Source organism: Numenius arquata, chromosome Z, assembly GCF_964106895.1.
Source record: "Numenius arquata chromosome Z, bNumArq3.hap1.1, whole genome shotgun sequence".
Lineage (NCBI taxonomy): Eukaryota > Metazoa > Chordata > Aves > Charadriiformes > Scolopacidae > Numenius > Numenius arquata.
Window position 1 is genome coordinate 56,190,487 of NC_133616.1, and position 18,258 is coordinate 56,208,744.

General features: G+C 36.9%; 1 protein-coding gene across 3 annotated transcripts in view; it reads right to left on the reverse strand.

Annotated features, from left to right (window-relative positions):
- The window catches only part of FBN2 (fibrillin 2), a 172,180-nt gene that overhangs the window by 2,289 nt on the left and 151,633 nt on the right, over positions 1-18,258 (reverse strand). For all 3 annotated transcript variants that reach the window (XM_074166568.1, XM_074166567.1, XM_074166566.1), the window contains exons 48-63: positions 17,941-18,060; positions 14,459-14,584; positions 14,073-14,225; positions 13,441-13,506; positions 13,041-13,166; positions 12,815-12,934; positions 11,342-11,464; positions 10,780-10,911; positions 9,285-9,410; positions 6,748-6,954; positions 5,930-6,055; positions 5,208-5,330; positions 4,940-5,056; positions 4,144-4,272; positions 2,337-2,456; positions 338-569 (exon numbers count right to left, since the gene is read on the reverse strand). In XM_074166568.1, coding sequence (XP_074022669.1) covers positions 338-569; positions 2,337-2,456; positions 4,144-4,272; positions 4,940-5,056; positions 5,208-5,330; positions 5,930-6,055; positions 6,748-6,954; positions 9,285-9,410; positions 10,780-10,911; positions 11,342-11,464; positions 12,815-12,934; positions 13,041-13,166; positions 13,441-13,506; positions 14,073-14,225; positions 14,459-14,584; positions 17,941-18,060 — 2,146 coding nt within the window. The remainder of the gene's footprint in view (positions 1-337; positions 570-2,336; positions 2,457-4,143; positions 4,273-4,939; positions 5,057-5,207; positions 5,331-5,929; positions 6,056-6,747; positions 6,955-9,284; positions 9,411-10,779; positions 10,912-11,341; positions 11,465-12,814; positions 12,935-13,040; positions 13,167-13,440; positions 13,507-14,072; positions 14,226-14,458; positions 14,585-17,940; positions 18,061-18,258) is intronic.

Here is an 18,258-nt window from a genome sequence, read left to right on the forward strand (position 1 = left end):
AAACCCTTACTTATCTCAATACAGATGGTACCTATCCTTACATAGTAACAGTCCTCATTGAGCAGGTTTGTGAAGGAGCTCTTGTGCTGATACTGACAGAGAAAGCAGACCTAATTGTTTAATGGTTCTTATATACTGGATTTAAAATGAGTGTCATGCTGCATGTGCAGACATGTCTTTTTTTCTAGCTTATGGATATTGTGTGCAAAGGGAGTAGAAAGAATGACTTAGTAGCCTGTCCTTCATTTGCACCTGTGCTCTTCTCTCTGACGAGGGTCCAGCTGGTTAATAGCCTTCTGAATGTGTCTTTGATAAATCACTGTGTGGAGGTACTCACCCTTGTCCAACTCTGTAATAGCCAGGTGGACAGCCACAAAGATAACCACCTTCAGTGTTGGAACAACCATAATTGCAGGGGTTCTTGGTAGAAGAACACTCATTCACATCATGGCATGCACTGGAGAATTGGTCATAAGAAAATCCAGATGGGCAGGCACACTTGTAACTTCCAAGTGTGTTGTAGCAGGAAGCAGAGCCACACGCATTAGGATTGGAGCATTCATTTTCATCTAGTAACCAAAGAAAAGTATATTGGTATCTTCTAATCTGATAGATATCAGGCAAGCAAGATGTAGCCAACAAATCAGAGTATCTGCAAGTCCTAGGGCTCTGCAACATCCTTGACGTCATTACACTGTAGACACTTGGTCTCTGAAGAAAAAGTACATTGGCAAAGGTCCCAAACACATATAGCTGGGCTATAAAGGTATTTTAGGATACTGTTAACCTTATATTGACTCAGTGCTCCTCCTTCCTGCAAGGTACGCCTCCTGTTTTGCTTGAGGGTCCTCTTTCCCCTTGCAGGGTACCATATAAGGTCCACAGAGGAGAAATGAGCTGGAACTCTAGTCATAGTCCAACCATGATAGTGTTCCTGGGCACCTAGCAATGGAGCAAAGCTAGTACATACTTGTAGTGGAAGTGTGCAGGCTCTGTGAGGGGAAGGACAATCTAAATAGCCAACCAAAATGGAAGAGAAAGGGAAGTATTGTCTTCACCTTGTGGGTGTTGAATTAAGATACAGAGCAGTCAGTATGACTGATTTGGTTCCAGGCTATATTGTGAAAAATGAGTGAAAAAGGTAACTTGTTTTATGGAAGATCATGCTTTTGATAGTTGGCATGTGTTGCTTATTTTATTTATCTTGCCAAGGTACTGTTTCCCTGTAGGTGTTTTCCTGTCCAGTACTATTAGTGCATGCTGTACCATTCTTGCCTGCTAGGCAATAGGACACACGTTCTTTTTAGGACTGTATGTGATACTCAGAGACTGTTCCTCTTCTGGAGTTTTGTGGGACTTGTTTTTTGTGTGTTGCTGTCACTCCCACCCCAGTCTTTGCTGTAGAGCAGTCTTAAGTAAGGAGTGATGATGGTGTGCTACTTAATATAAAATGCGTATAATAAGCTAATTGATATGTCTAGGATAAGGACAATAAGATCAGCCTGTAAGAAATATATGACAGTGCTCACAGCCATCCTCTGATTATGACACCGTTGACAGAGAACCATGAAAGCAAACTTGAAAAGGTAAATACGTTGTCATGATGCCTTGTGAGCAGTACAGAGGATGGGTTGTTAGGGCATGTGTTGGTTTTTATTAAAAAAAAAAATTCCCCGCATTTCATTTGGTATGGGAGTTAGATTAGTTCATGAAACACAGAAAAGAAATGATGGATTGAATGAGCTAAACCTACAGTAAAACTGCTGAACTGATTAATTTGTCCCCGTTCCCTGTGCAAAGAACTAATGTTGGCTTTAAGACTGTATTTTGGTAGTAGGAAACCCTTAATGGTTATGTTGATATTTTTTCTCCCCATGCACTATAGATGCTATTCCGTAGTATTCTCAAATTGTGAATGATGATGAGCAATTCTTACTGATGAAAGGTGGGATTTTTTTTAGCGGGTGAGGGGGGCAATTTATTTTTTCCCCCCAGCAGAAGTATCTACATTGATGCTTTCAGGAATTCAATGAACATCTTTCCACCATTCTAAGATGGGGATTTTCTCAAGAAGAAGGGAGTCAGAATTTAGGCCTTACTAGGAAAACTCCTTGTCACACAGAGTTTCAACAGGATGAGTTCATTTTCTTGTTGCCTTATGTCATTGATTTATGTTGGGAGTAATAAGTGTATGGAAGGAGGGGGAGACAGGAAGAAAATATTTTTGTCTGCATACCCTTTGTCCTGCCCATTCTTGTCCTCACCTGGCAGTTGTCACTATAAACACTATGACACCTTTGCTGTTTAAACGTATCCTGTGCTGTATGTTTCCTTACCAACACATTGATTCCACTGGTAATGCTGAATATATCCTTGTGGGCATCCACATCTGTATCCACCCAGGATGTTTTGACAGCCATGCTGGCACCTATGGTTTCCATCACATTCATCCACATCTTTGCAATCAGCAGAAAAGTGCAACATGAAAGAACACACGATTATATGTGTTGCCAAATACATTACTCACTTTGATCGTAATCATTGAAACACCAGTATTTTGACAGGGGAGTGCTGATGTAACATGGAAGCACCATTCAGGCTGCTCTTTTGGAAAGACTAAAAGTCAATTAATGTAGTGTTCTTTCTATCTGTCAATAATCTAGTTGAAGCACATGAGCCTTTACATGACTCAGATTTGGAGAAGAAACACTATTCCTGTTAATCCCACATGACATTGCTTTGATGTAATTTTTAGAATGTTTTTTTCATTTCAGTTTTCAAACCAATTATGTAGGACTAAACTTTCAGTTTCTTGGAACTTGGAACGTATTGAAGTGTTTGAATATGAGGAATACATATCAAATTTGGATGTAAGTGCTAACCTTTGCAATTAAAAAGACAAAGCCATCTAAAAAGTCTCTGAGGTAAGTGTAAATAAAGGAGAAAGCCACAAAGAAAACACAAAATGTAAAAACTCAGTCATCTGAAATAGTGTCTGCTGTAAAAAATAAGTAGATTGTAAGCAGCTTAATGTGTCAGGTACAGTATGCACTTCTAGTAGAAATAAAAAATCATGCATGGTATCACAGATTCTAAGGTACATTCTAGTTGTCCACAGTTTGAAACAAATTTACTAGAATTGTGATGTCCCAAGACCTGAGGTGCAGAAAACCATTGTGGCAAGGCCTGAAAGCTGTCATTTTATCAGTAATGGCATATAGAGCTGTTCTGATGTGCCAGTTGCGTACGTATCTCATGAATGCTTTGATATGTGTAATTTAGTGTTTTGTTTTGCAGATGCTGGGTAAACTACACAATAAGGATGTACCTACTTTATGAGAACAATGTAATCTCATAGAAGATAATGCTTTCTAAAACTTATAGCTGTGTATATTCTGCACTGTTATTCTAGAAATGGGCTCTACATATCAATTCCTGTTTTAAATGCAGGACCAAGATTGCTGACATTTTGAGGTGTCCTATCTTTGTGACATATACTTCTGCATTTCTAGTTCTCAGCAGCCACATGGCCTGGCCTTTCAGTTTCTTCTTTGCTCAATATCTGAGGCCCACTGAAGACTCTGGACCTCTCAAATAGAGATTTTCTGACTGGGGCTCCCTATTGGGCCAACAGAGAGACATGAAGCTTAATAATGTAATATGTATTTTAACTGTAGGGAAGTACCGTTCTGAATGTGTATCTCTGTGGTAGAAGACTTAAAAGATGGAATTTAGAATCTAGTATTAGATATCCTCAGGTGGATGATACAGTTAGCTGAAACAAAAATTGTAGAGACTCTGCTTAGACTGAATAACAATGAAAATTAAAAAGAAGAAACAGCTAGACTTTTAGATGCATAAACCTATGTGAACTTGAAATGGCAGCCTGGAAACAGTTGCTTAAGAGTCAGCTAGAAAGTCACTTGTTATTCTAATTTGTGTAGAAATTACTCAGGCAGTATGTTCTTACACACAATTTTGCTTAAAATTACTCAAATACATTCCTATATTTTTTAGGTATTTACTTTTACTATGGCTGGTGCTCTTCAGGAGCAAAAGGATTCAATACAGAGGATTCAGCATATAGGATTCAACAGACACAGAAGTTTTGCACCATAAAAAAATTTGACCTTCGCTAGTTACCTTCACAGTTTAATCCAGTAGAATCCAGAGAAAATCCCCTTTGACATTCACAGGTAAAACTTCCAGGGGTGTTTTGGCAAATTCCTTTTGATCCACAAAGTGATGGCTGGGAACCACATTCATTGTTATCTTAAAAATGCAGAGGAAAGAGAAGAAGGTTGGTATACCTTGGGGCACGATTTTAGACATGTTCATATAACAGTTCTTAAGAGGCTGAAATCCTCAGTGGTGCAACAGTTTATTTTGAAAATGTAGATTTTCATATTTAAATATCAGATGACCTGACAAATCATGCTGAGCCATGAGTAATTAATAAATTGGAAGTGCAAGTTGTAATTTAGTTATGAGTGCAAAAGACCCACGTGTGTAATTGCTGACAGTAGAAAAATGCTGCACTTCTGTATCAGCTGAATTAGTTTCAGTTGGCAAGATTCGTACATATGCTTAAGATCTAAAGACATCTGTATCTATTAAAAAAGAAAATGCAATCTGTTTTTGTTTAACTACATTTTAAATCAGATTTTAATAGTTTACCCCTTTGTCTGCATGTGGTTATACTTAGAATATAATAACATGTATTAAATATGTACAACTGTTTACTAAGCAAGAAAATACAAATGGTGGGCAGGCTGATTTTTCTTTAGCTATAATTGTTGCTTTTCAAAATCTGTTTTCTGGACATCTGACATTATTGCTCTGTATTATTACTGTTTCTACAGAGCAAAAGAAATGAATGAGAATTGAGAATGTTGTTCTTATAGAAAAACTGATGCAAGAAAACTAGTGTTTTTCTTACCAATACAAGCTGTGTGATGTTGCGTAAAACCAGGTGGACATTTGCATGTGAAGCCTCCAAGGGTGTTGACACAGAGAAACTGACAATTGTGTTGTTTGGTTTGACATTCATCAAGATCTGAAAGTAAGAGATGTTGTTGTCTTAAGAAAAGTCAACAAAAAAGGAGATACATTTAGTCTAACTTGATAAAAATGTCAGGCTTCAAAACTATTTCCTTTTAAGTCAGTGTGCAACGAAATTAAAAGTTACGGTGTATAACTTTCTTTACCTTTACATGTCTTTCCATCTTCTTGAAGGATGTAGCCCCGAGGACATGAGCACTGATAGCTCCCTTCTGAGTTCTTGCAGATAAAATTGCATGGTTTAGGAGACTGTGAGCACTCATCAAGATCTGAAGAGAGAAACTGTTAAGTATCTGTTGTACTGACTTCTTTGTCTGTCTTTGAAGGGTGTCTTCTAAACAACACCATATTTGAGAGAAAAATGTAGAAAAACTTCCCAGTTTACGTTTGTTCGGAGTTCCTGCTTCTTTCTCTATGGATGTGTTGCTGTGAAGTTTCTATGTACTTGTCACTACAGTGTCAAACTGAGTGTCTTGAAAGAGTAATACACTAGAGTAACAGTGGCATTAATATTTTCATCTAAGGACTAAGTATTTTTTTGGGGGGCATACTATGGTATACGTCTATTTGTTAACCAACAAGAAAGTGGGAAAATGGAGACCACGAAGTAATGAGCTGGTTTGTCAGTCTAAATGGTTACACAGCTGAAACATATTTCAGTGCTCATTCTACTGCAGGAATACTGCCAGTACAGCTTGTTTCTCAATTTCCCCCAATGAAATAAAAATATAGAAGTATGTCGTAGGAAAAGAAAGATAGAAAAGAGATAAAAGAGAAAAAACTGCTTTGATACAATGGTTTACAGAGGTTAATACGTCATTATGCATGAATTTAAAAAATAGCTGAGTATTAAGATGCTGAATCTTACCAATACAAGATGTGCCACTTATGTCAGTGGTATAGCCAACTTTGCAAAAGCATCGGAAGGAGCCCATAGTGTTAATACACTGTCCATTTCTACAGAGGTTTGGCATAACCTTGCATTCATCAATATCTGCACAGAAAATACGAAATATGTCATTTTAAATTTGACCTTTTTCTTCTCTTCCAGTTTTTGCACAGTTCCTTACCATCATGCTTTTGACAGAAACTTTACCCTCTCTTTCTCTTTAAAAATGGACCTGAATTCAAAGTCACACATCCTTCAAACTTTCATTATTGTTTTTTGTATCAAAATCTTCCTGCTATTTCAGTGGGTAGTTGGGTTCCAGTTTTGTTAATGCAAAATACAGAACCCATAAAAGTGAATTTTCTTATGACCGGGTAGATAACAAAAAGTTTTTCATCACAATTTAAAAACGTAAGTTAGCTTCTGCTTCTTGTGTGGAAATAGTAACTGCAAAGCATTCAGTGAGATCGTTGTTGGAACAACTGTTGTTGCCTTTGCCATGTATGCAGCTTTTCAGCATACAAAGGCTTTGGGATCATTTCTAGCTTTTAGTGACTGGTTGGTACCTCCTGTTTTAGATCCCAACCCTGAAAATTGTGCTCAGCTGTCAGTATTCTGGTTGCAGCTACTGCTGAAAGATGTTTTTAATTTCTGGTCTCTCAGCAGCATTTGAAAAATCAAACTCTGTCGTTTCTCAGGAAATTCTCCAAAGGAACTTCAAAAAGAATTCTGAATTTTCTTAAATATGTGAGCATATTCCTTTCCCCTTTTCGGCCTCTTTTCATCCCTGCAAATACCTCTCCCATCTGTAGTATAGCCTGGTCCATGTGGACAGAGTTTCTTATATTGTGTGGTTCCGGGAAGTGGACACAGCTCACACTGGTTACCCCAGCCCCGGCCTCCATCACAGCAGCACTCAGATTTAGTGACAAGATTACGGCTGCTTGAAGCCATCTGACACATTGTCTGTAAAACTTCAGCAAAGCAAAATCCTTGGCGATTGTCTGCAAGGAAGAAGTAGAGAGATCAAGAAAGAGAAGGAGACAAATATCTAATCCATTAAGCATCTGATTTATAATTCTGGCTCTACTGTCAACACACACAAGCACTAGAAAATTATTAACAACCAGTCTGTGAAGTCTATTTTGACTTAGCCTTTCAGATTTGTTGTGTCTTCTGATAATCTGCTGCCATTCCAAAGTGTATTCCAGACACCCCTGAAGTTCAGTACTTCTAGGAAAGTTGTGCCCTGTGTCATATCTGGTGAGCTTCCTTGCTAGTAAAACAGGCTGCAGGCCACACTGAGTTTCCACTTAAGCTGCCGATGTTTGGCTTGCATTTGAACAATTTACTTGGAGTGGGGTTAGAAGTTTGTTTTGTTTCTTTGTTTTACTGGCCGAAATAGCATGTCTGATCATCTATAATTATCCTGATGTGGCTTAAATGACAAAATACAAAATACCTGGCGCTTAAAAGTGTCTACGCAACTCAGTGCTTTTCCAGTGGCATTCCTAGTTTGTTTGTTTTTTTTTTTTTTTGGGGGGGGGAGGGGGGGAGATTTATATGGCCTTACTGCTGATCTGTCCCTTTCTAATTTTATTTTTCTAAATTTTTAAACCTTTTAGTTAATACCTGTCAATCTTTCTAGATAGGCAGCTGAGGAGACCAGAGATCCCAGCTTCCAGTGCTAATGGAAACTCTAAATTTTGCAGAGATGATACATTCTAAATAGTCTATGTCCCCTGTCTTATTTGGAGACATCGTCAACTATGGCTTGACAGACACTTATGTTTTTAAATAAAAGATATTTTTTTTTCTCTTAAAAGTTAAAATCCTTCAGATCCCTCTGAATGTGTAAATCTATCAACACCCAGCTGACCACCTCTTTTACAAGTGTGAGGAGTAGCATCTGTACGTTTCTTACATAAACCAAGTAAAATGCAAACTCTGGCTTTAGGCAAAACTTATTTTGGATGCCTGGTAACTTAACTGCTTACATCAAATAAAGGTGTCCTCACTGACGGTGTCAGCTGTGCAAGACACCATGTTTGCTATAGTAATTTGCAAGACTCAGCAGTCTCTGTTCTCCGAGACACTCTGCAGGTCTTTATGCACGTTATGACTTGAAGAACATACAAAGCTTTGTCCCCAGTTTGAGATGTGGAATAAATTTTAATGTGAACAGAATATAAAGGCTTGCACAATATATTTAAAATAATGTCATCTAAGACTTAATGTTTATGCCTTAATTCTGAAGAAATGCTTTGTTTATGCCAGACTAATTTTTCATTTTAATTTCTGACCCAGGAAACCCTGAAGGAAAAAGCAGCAATAAGCAAACTAACCCAAAGCATACTTTTCAGAAAATAATAAGGATATCATATATTAAATATAAGAAAGCAATAATGATCTCAAAGCAGGGTATTTCCTTGGCATTAATGACTGGCTGAGTTTAACAGACTGCGGCATCCTCTTCCCATGTGGTCTTAATCCTCAGGAAATACCCTGCACTTCCAATGTTACTGCTTTGCCGTGAAGTCAGTACAGTACTTATGACAATTTACAGGGACCTGGGTTTATATTTCTCACATAAGATAATATACAAGTATTTTTGATGCAAGAATACTAACAAATACTCATACAGTCTTGGTATTGTAAAACACTGTACTATCTATACTTGAACACTGGTCATGATAAAGTAAAGAAAAGTTTTGCCGTTCTGTTTGACTTCTAAAAAGGCAACAATTAATTTTATAGTGCAAATGACAAGCCTGAACATATTGAAAAGGAAACAGAAGTTGATGAATATGACACCCTACATCAGCATTTAATGTGCAGGCCTGCCTCAAAACTTTTCAATTTACCTTGCAATTTTTTGGTGAAATCCTAGCATTTTGTATTCATAATCACTGTCTGAATTAAAGGTACAGAAAATTCAGATGCCTAGTGGCAGTGATGTGCTGCTTAAGATCATGTTTTGAATAAGGAAACAATTTTCCTCTGCATCCCATTTTGATCTATCTAAGGTAACTAAATTCTGCTGCTTCTTTAAAAATACCTATATTTTGTCTGGATAGTGTTGCTGAGCACCATATTTATGTCCTTTGGAATTTAGACACTTCTGTGTGAGGCCCCTGATTGCTAGACTCAGCTGATGTTCTCAAGATTCTCCTTATTCCTATAATTATTTAATATCATCTCAATGTTTAATTAATAAGGGTCATTATTTAATCTCTGTATATATGAGAGGTGCTAGGTACTCAGAAGCCTAATTTACACTCTGCATCCTTTATACTTCAATGTAAGATGAAATGTGTATGAAAGAGGCACTTACCAAGACATTCAGTGCCTGATGGACTTGACAGGAATCCTTCATTGCATTCACATCGGTAACTCCCAATAACGTTCATGCAACGACCATTTTCACAGATACCTGGCTTGGTGCGGCATTCATTTTCATCTTTACAAAAATATAATAAATAAATAAATGGTTACAAGAAAATATATCACACTCATAAAATGCATTAATTATTCTGCATAATAATTGCAAAATATTTTCAAGAAGTGGAATATAAACAACTGATTAAGCCTGGAAAGGTCTTTCCTGTTAACACTACCCTATTCCATTCAGTGTGCACTGCATCCTAGGATGTAAGCTTTCATCCTCGTAAGTTCTTTGCAACTTACAAGAAGAAGCAGAAAACACTTGCAGCAGAGCAATTTCTAGTCATAACTTTTACCTGGCAAGTAACATTTAAATAAAATTGGAGTACATGCATGATTTTGAATAACAACTTTCCACACTGTAATCATTAAAAGTCTCTGAATACATTTGATCTCTTCTGCAATCAGTCACATTTCAGTCAGCACATCATTTCCCTGAAAGAGTTTACAATCTTAGTGTATTTTCTTCCATAGCTAATGGCACAGATACTATAAGCAATCACACACCTTTATAGATGCCTAAAATACAACCTCAGAAAAATCTCAGGTGATTTAAAGTCAGCATTACATGGCAAAAAAAAGGCAAAATTCTTGTTAATAAAGATTATTCCCCCTGAAAAAAATCATAAAGATCTGTAAAGGAGAGTAGACATTCTCTTGCTGAAGGAACACTGTTTTAAGATATGTTCATTTAAAGCATTAACTGAGAGGATGTTTAATTTTTTTTCCCTCTGAGCCAATGACATCCTCATCTACTTCTGTCCACAGAGAACCTTGGAATGGTCTTGCTTTTTTTTTATGTACCAGAAGAACATATTACTTGCCAAGATGTTGCTATTGTTTTCCCCTCAAGTAATTGAGAAAATGATGGAGGAAAGCTGTTTGCTTACTTACAAGATGGAAAATTATTTTGAACTATGGCAGTTTCCATGTCTTTTGTGTTTTATGGTTTTTATATGTTGTTTCAGAATCCTACTGTTTTAATTCTTTAAGGAACTGCCACATTATTTATCATCAGTATTAATGCTAAAGGCTATGTAACTTTATGATAATTTTGCCTCCTACTCATCAAATGAGATCTCTTTTATTTGGAAACTTTATTTAAAATCTAACAAGTGTCTGAAAAACTTTCTGATTTTGTTATACAACAAAAGGAACAAAACTAGAGTTTTTCTTCTGGAAAACTTATTAGTCACTTAGAACTACTTTCAGATAAGGCTTAAATCTTGAAACCAAAAAGGAAGTTTAAGATGTTGGGCATCATTAGCTGTCTTACGTGTCCTTTATGAATTGCTGTTTTCTAGTTTACCATATACATATACAGAGAATTTTTCATTTGTTTGCTTGTTTGTATTTCAGTAGCTTCTTCCCTTTCTAAGCTTTACCTGTGCAGCCTTCTCCATCAGGTCTCCGGGTCATTCCAGGAGGACAAATGCACATGAAGGTCCCAATCAAATTTTTGCACATCATGCCTCTTGATTCACAGTCATGAAGACCTTCAGCACACTCATCTAGATCTGGAAAAAAATATGTATTTTGTGTTTGAACTTCCTTCCAGTAGCTTCAGTTACAGAAGATAACTAGGACTTTCTCAATAAAAACTATGTACAGACTTCCCTAAACAGAAAGCACTGAAGAAAAATCTGAGAGCTATGCTTAACTGCAGTTGTCTTAATCTTTGTGAGCTGTATCACCTTGTCATATTAAAGATGAACTTCCCCATTGTGACCTTCTTGGCTTTACAATCCCCATCAAGGGGTACATTTGATAACAAAAACACTAGATACTGGTCTTGCATGAGTTCTGAGAGAGTAAACCATCATTTACTGGGCTGTTTGCTACATTCCACTGACATGAGGAATAGAAGATGCACAGAAATACTCAGATTATACTTTGGCCAGAACAGGGTGATACAAGTTGGGGAGGAGTTTATATGCCAGTCATTACCTTTGCACATCTTTTGGTCTTCTCTTAGTTCATAGCCAACTGGGCACGTGCATTCATAGAAACCGTAAGTGTTGATACAACGAAAAGCACACAGCAAGGGATTCTGAGCACACTCATTTATATCTGAACAGAAAGGAACAAAAAAAATCATTCTCCACTAATTTTAAAACAATCACCAAGAAGGTTTTCTTATACTTGTGCTTCTCTTGTCACCTAAAAAGCATCAGAAATGTAATACTTCAAACCAGAAACCTGAGGATGTTTGGTTTTGAGTAGCCAGAGAAAACTGAACAAACTCTGCTTAAAATAATAATAAATATGGAACTACTTGAGCTTAGAATGACAATTTTGGACAGGCCTGTTTCAGATTTTTATTATATGATAGTTTTTTAAATGAATTTTTGTGTGATGAGAGATGTCAGCTTTTTTTTTCCCAACTCTAAAAACAAAGAATTCTTGCTTCAAAAAGCAAACTTCTGATTCATAAAATACAAAATTTGTTAGAAGCATCCTGATTAGCATCTGATGAGACCAGAACGGTTGTACACAAATCCCACCCTGAAAAATAAGACGTACTTAATGAAACTAACAGGAGACTAGTTTAAGATAGATAAAAGAAAATACTTCTCTAAGTAGAAAGAGTAGTGACATTCTGGATCTTGCTGCCACAAGGGGCTGTGGAAGCAGATGGTATCTGCGGATTCAAGACCGTACTGGATAGATTCTTGGACAACAGATCCATAAGTGGATACTAATCCCACTCTGCAGGGATGCACCCCCCAGTTTACATGATATTTTCCCTATATCCTTAACTCTTGTATTAGAGGACTGAACTGCAGAAAGTTGTTAAGTCATGCTTGTACACTGAACTAGCATTTCAACTGTAAGGCATGATGGACTAGATGGACCATTGGTCTGACTTCAGTTTTATTACATTCAGTCACTTGTTACTCTAACTGTGATGAGTGGGTCAGTTCATAACTGCTCTGCCTCAGTTATGAAAGGGCATGTTCTAGTGCCCAAGATTGTTGGTTTGTGTCTGTTTGTGGATGCGGTGTGGTGTGGGGTTTTTGGGGTTTTTTTTTGTGGTTGGACTCGATGATCTCAAAGGTTCCTTCCAACCAGGAAGATTCTGTGATTCTGTGAAAAATACCCTGCAAATCCAGGCCTTTTTGCCACGTTTAGTGATACTGTTTATGAGGATATTTTTGAGGCTCAACAGTTACTTTTCCCTGCCTGCTCCCCACCTCCAAACAACTGAATAGTGTAACATACCACAACATGCAGTTTGGAAAACCCTGTGATAAACTAAAAATACTGCTTAGATCAATTCAAGACTTCTTTTTCAATGACATATTTCAAGCAGAGAAACCTTTTTTCCTCCTAGTTATTATAGCACCAAAGGCCTGGTTAATAAAGTAATTTGAATACTGACGACTGGACAAAAACTAAAGGAAAAAAAAATGAAGTTACCTTCACAATTCATCATTGGGCCTGGCTCAAATCCTTCATGACAGTTGCACTCAAAACTGCCGATCACGTTAGTGCACGTACCATTTCCACATGGGTTGCCAATTGAACATTCATCAGTATCTGTATATAATGAATAAATGCAAACTGAAGAGAGCTGGGACACATTTCAAATTGTGTTTTAAATGTCAGTATTACAACTCTTATAATTTATGAACTATGGACACACCGATGCAATGTACTCCAGTGTAATCTAAGTTGTATCCCATGGGGCAGTCACAGCGGAACGATCCATCAGTATTGATGCAGTGACCATTTGAGCAGATCCCTGGGCTTTCAAGGCATTCATTGACATCTAAAAAGCAGGAAGATATTAGCAACCACTTAGATGATGCATTTCTGTATGAAGTCTTAAAAAAACTAAAAGTGTCCTATTCTGTTTGTCTCTAGCCGTGCAATTTCAAAGGTAATCTTTTAACTGTGATTTCATAATGGTCCATATTTATTAAAGATCAGCCTCTTGTCACCTGGGGCTGTGGGGAGTCATCACATACTATAATATCCAAGTCTAGTTGTAAGTATAAATAACTTTTTTTTTTTTTTTAATTATCAGGAGAAAGAATACCTACCTTCGCGTGTATCATCAATTCCGGGAATAGTTCCATGGCCATATGGACACAGGTCCTGAAAAGCAACTGTAGAGGTACATTTTTAAAAAAAAACACGTCGAGTGAGAGAGAGCACCATGACAGAAGGTTAAAACCATCCAAGTCTTCTATATCTCATTTTTCAAAACTGTCAACTGTTTAAATTATGGTCATTATGCTGTCTTGCCAGCTACCAAAGTAGCACTGTCTCTAGATCAGGGAAGCAGCACTAGAACTCATTGAGCTTCTGTGTGCGTGTGCTTGGTGCCTTCCCTTTTCTGTACTTGAAGAAAACCAAGAATGGAAAACTCTTGGTTACCTCTTGGCACCATCTCATTTTGCTCTTCTCTTTTTGCCCAAAGCAGGCTAGATCTACAGATGGAGGGTACTAGTTCATTTCTTTACAGAGAAAAACCTACAACTCAGGATTTCTCTTTTTGTGTGGTTTCTTCTATTTAATTTTTTCCTTTTGTTGACCTGAAACTGGTTCTAGAAAAGGCCATTAAGAGAGAATGCCAAAAAGGCCTCTCCTTCTAATGATTAAGAAGGTACAACACAAATATGCTCTTCCTTTTCTCCCACCTAAAAAGGCTTTGTTAAACCTTGATGTGTACCTTCTTCTTCCTTTGGACAGAGTTCACAAGGATCACCCCATCCTTCTCCTGGCATTTTACTGCAGCAACACTTCGCTTTTGTGGTGTTGAAAGCCTTTGGCACTGAGCATTTCCCATTCTCAAAGTTAGTGAAACAGAAGCTCTGGCGAGTATCTAAAAGAGACAATACAGTTAGGTGGAGCTAGTACTTCCTGCCTGGTTAGATGATGACTAGTCCTGAAAGGAATAATGTTAGGCCTGTATTTTTCATATTATTTTAAAAGCAGTTTCCAAACCCCGTAAGGGCACACTTTGGAAGAGCCCTGTAGAGGTCCCTTTTTACTCATTCTAGAGAGTATCTATTATCTGTTAGAAAAAGTTATTACATTCCTTAATAATTAACTTACCAAAACATCTCCGTCCATTATCAGACAACACAAAACCTGTAGGACAGATGCACTGGAAGCCTCCTGGCGTGTTGGTACAAGAGCCAAAAAGACAGATGTTGGGATCCTCATTACACTCATTAATATCTGCAAATTAAAGGAGACAAGGTTCACCGCAACCCCATTAGCTATGAATTCCTTGGTTAAGAAAGATTGTTCATTTATTTATTTAACTTCAGCAGGACATGCTCCTCCAATAAAGCACCTGAGAGAGAAAGCAGCCTGAAGGTTCCACTAACTCTTTCAAATTAGAGCATTTCTCTCCAAATACAGTTCTCTGTTCTTTTCCATATTTATAATAAATAGATAAATAAAAAATAAATATAATTATTAAATAAATGCTTTCGGGATGAAACAGAGGAGAAGATATATTTCTAATAAGAAAAATATTTTTCTGGAAACATAAAACATCCAAAGATTAATTTTTTCAAAATCTGTATGTTGTGGGTTCTTTGTAATTAAAGGTGGGTTTTTTTCATGCTGATTAACTGAGTCTTGAACTGAAACTATAGCTAGCTATTTAGTAGAGGGAGGGCTATGATTATATTTATATTTTTGGATTTATATTTACTGGTCTTCCACAGCAACTCTTGATAGGCTATTTAATTTTTTTTCCTGCTCAGCTGCATAATTTAGAATATATTGCTATGACTATTTAAATGTGAGATTTTTAAAAATAGATATATATATTTTATAGTTATTGGAAACTTGAACCAAAATAAAAGAGTATTTAATATAAACACCAAGCGCCTGTAAAATCATGCAACTCAAACAGTATCAGGCTGCATATCCTGTATCTATATAGAAAACAGAGTACAAAAAGTAATACATTAGTAGAGCTTTAATTTTCATATCTATTATTTTAAACCATATTTTAATTTATTCTATTCTGCAAATACTGGCAGAAGAAAAAAGCCTCTTTGCTATAGTAATTTGTAAAGTTAATTATAATCTAATAAACTCTGAAGTGTATTTTAATAATCTTCAAAGCTGTACCTGCAGTACAACCCCTCCTGAGTCTTTCAGTAAGGGATACTAAAAGAACCATCACAGAGACCTATGGCTGTATAAGTGTTCTACAATAATATCCATATTGATCTCAATAAAATTGTAGGCAGGAATAGGTATTCTTCATGAAAAAAAGCTTCATGGATGTTGAGCCACAAATCTGTAGCGCCAGTTTTTCTGATATTTGTTGGACTCTCTACTATAATGAATATTAGAGAACTGACCTGTATTTAGCAGATAAGGAAACAATGGAAATACAGTCTTTATCACCAGGAAAATATAAGTGGAGTGATGGAAGAAGACAGGTGACGTTACTTCTGAAAAATATTTCCTTGAGTCCTATTTTCAGAATTTACAGTTAAGTACAGCACATGAACAACCCACTGTAGCATAATCTGGCCTATGGTCAAACGCTGCAGTAGCAGAGCACGGACAGGCTGTTGTGAATGTGAAGCATTCTAAATCAGCTTATTTCAGTGAATAAAAGGTAATTAATTTCTCAGTGTGGCAGTTGCAAGTATACAAAGCTCAGCAATTCAGCTGCATTAATGGGATGGAAAAACTGCTCTATTGAAGTACTGGTTATTCCTGTAATGAATGTCTTGGGACGAGTGGAAGAAACTCTTTTTGTGCCACGATGAACAGGTGACCAGCCAGACTGTGGTAGTCACGAGTCCTCTCCCCTCCATTCCCATAAAATGAAAGGAAATACATAAAACGAGTAAGTGGAAACTAAGAATTTTTCTGTGGCTCCCATCTGTTTTGGTTTCTCCTGCATATAATCACCCTGAGCTTATAATGTAATCTAGCCACTGCCAACCTTCATGTTACAAACAGAAGTCATGAATTCTTATAAAGCTGTTTGCATGTAAGATCAATAGAAAATAATGGGGAACGTATGTTTGCAAGAGCTGTCATAATATTAATCAAAGTATTAGTACAATCACATGTGATTACCCAGGCATTTTCTAGGAACTTTAGCTGCAAATTTCCTGGACACATAGCAGAATGAAGAAAAAGAATGCAATTAAGTCCCTCTTACTTCAATTTGCGCAAAAATCTGTTTGGGAGCCACTGATGCTGTCAAAAACATCAAGAGATTCTGTCAGGATACTGAAGTGGCCATAAACAGTGATATTCCCCAAAAACCAAAAGCTTTCATTTTAAATTCATGATTTTACAACTGAAGGTGATTTGCATTCATCTCAAGCATAATTGCTAATATGGAAACAGCACCTGCCAAAAGAAGCCATGAAGTTGGCAGGCAAACTGAATACGGTGGCATGATACAAAAAGGTGAGAGAACTCTGGATCTTAGAAAATACATCCCATTCTTAAAGATAAAAAGTCAAAAAGGTTCCTGTGATCCAGTTCCTGCACCCATACAGATTAGGCGGCTATAGGCGAAATCTTTATGTCCTCGCCAGTCTTTTCTTCAGTCCATACAAGGACAAGCTGCTTATTCACTATTTGGAGTTATTTGGATGAATGTGTGTCTGCGGTGTCACATCAACTAAACTTCAGCCATTTAAGAGTAAAACCAGGTTTCTTAATACAGTCACAGTGGAGAGACAGGTGCTTGCCTCTGTCCTCTGACCAGGCAGAAACCTAAGCTTTCTCGGTTACCTACCCAAAACTAGTTGTTTGCACCCTCCTTCCCAGGTGCCACACAAAATTACTTTAAATACCCAATAAATTCACAGTAGTTCTGTGATTTGCTTTGCTGGAAAAGGGAGTTGTAACTTGGATTTATTTCTCATTCTCTGCCACACCAAGTCTTAATTCAGTGTGTGCCATTCAGCTCCTGAATGGTATTCAAAGCTTTAAATGAGACTTATAGGAACAAACAAGAACATGCAAACTGATGAAAGATCTGCTTTCATATTCCTCTTCCTCCTCCTGTGAATCTTGGCACTTGAGAGACAGTATAGAAAACATGAAATCAGAAAACAGTTATTAGAAGAAACCAATTTAAGCAATTGTTCCCATGAGCTCCCTAATTTTATCAAGATTTTTAAACCTCCGAAACCAGCAGCTTAGTTCATGCATTGACTGCTGATAGTTACCTTTCTGTAAACATTATATAAATCCAGTACACAGATTGTTTTATGAATGATATTTTTAAAAAAAAAAGAAAACTGAATGAAAGATAAACTACCACGTTTTTGAAAAGTAAGTATTTTTGTTTGCATTAATGAAGAAGTTAGTGTACAAAACATACTACAATACTGTACAAAATATCTTGCCTTCCATTTTTAAAACCTCCTCCTGAAGACTCTTCCTACTGATTTATTCCCTGTCACCATGTTTTTATGTTGGGCAACATTCGCAAACATTAGAGCATTAGAGTGTACACGTACTATCCTCCAAATTAGAACGAGATATGTTTTCTAATTTTTAATTTGTTCAGAAGCAACAATTACAACTTGCCTTACCAATACAACTTTCACTTTTTACTTCATATCCTGGTGGACAGATGCATCTGAATGATCCTTCCAAATTTTGACAGGTACCAGGAGAGCATGAACCGGGTAGTGCCACACACTCATTTGTATCTTTGGGGAGCAGATGGAACCAAGAAAGGTTTAGAATCATGTAATTCTTAAGGTAACAAAACAGGCTTATTCATGACAAAGACTGTAGAATTCTTTTCTAAATTTCTTTTTCATAGGCATTTTAATGGTTGAAAATCAACAACTATTCCAAAACCCAGTTATTTCTACTGTGTTTTCATTAAGGTCACTGACGTTTTT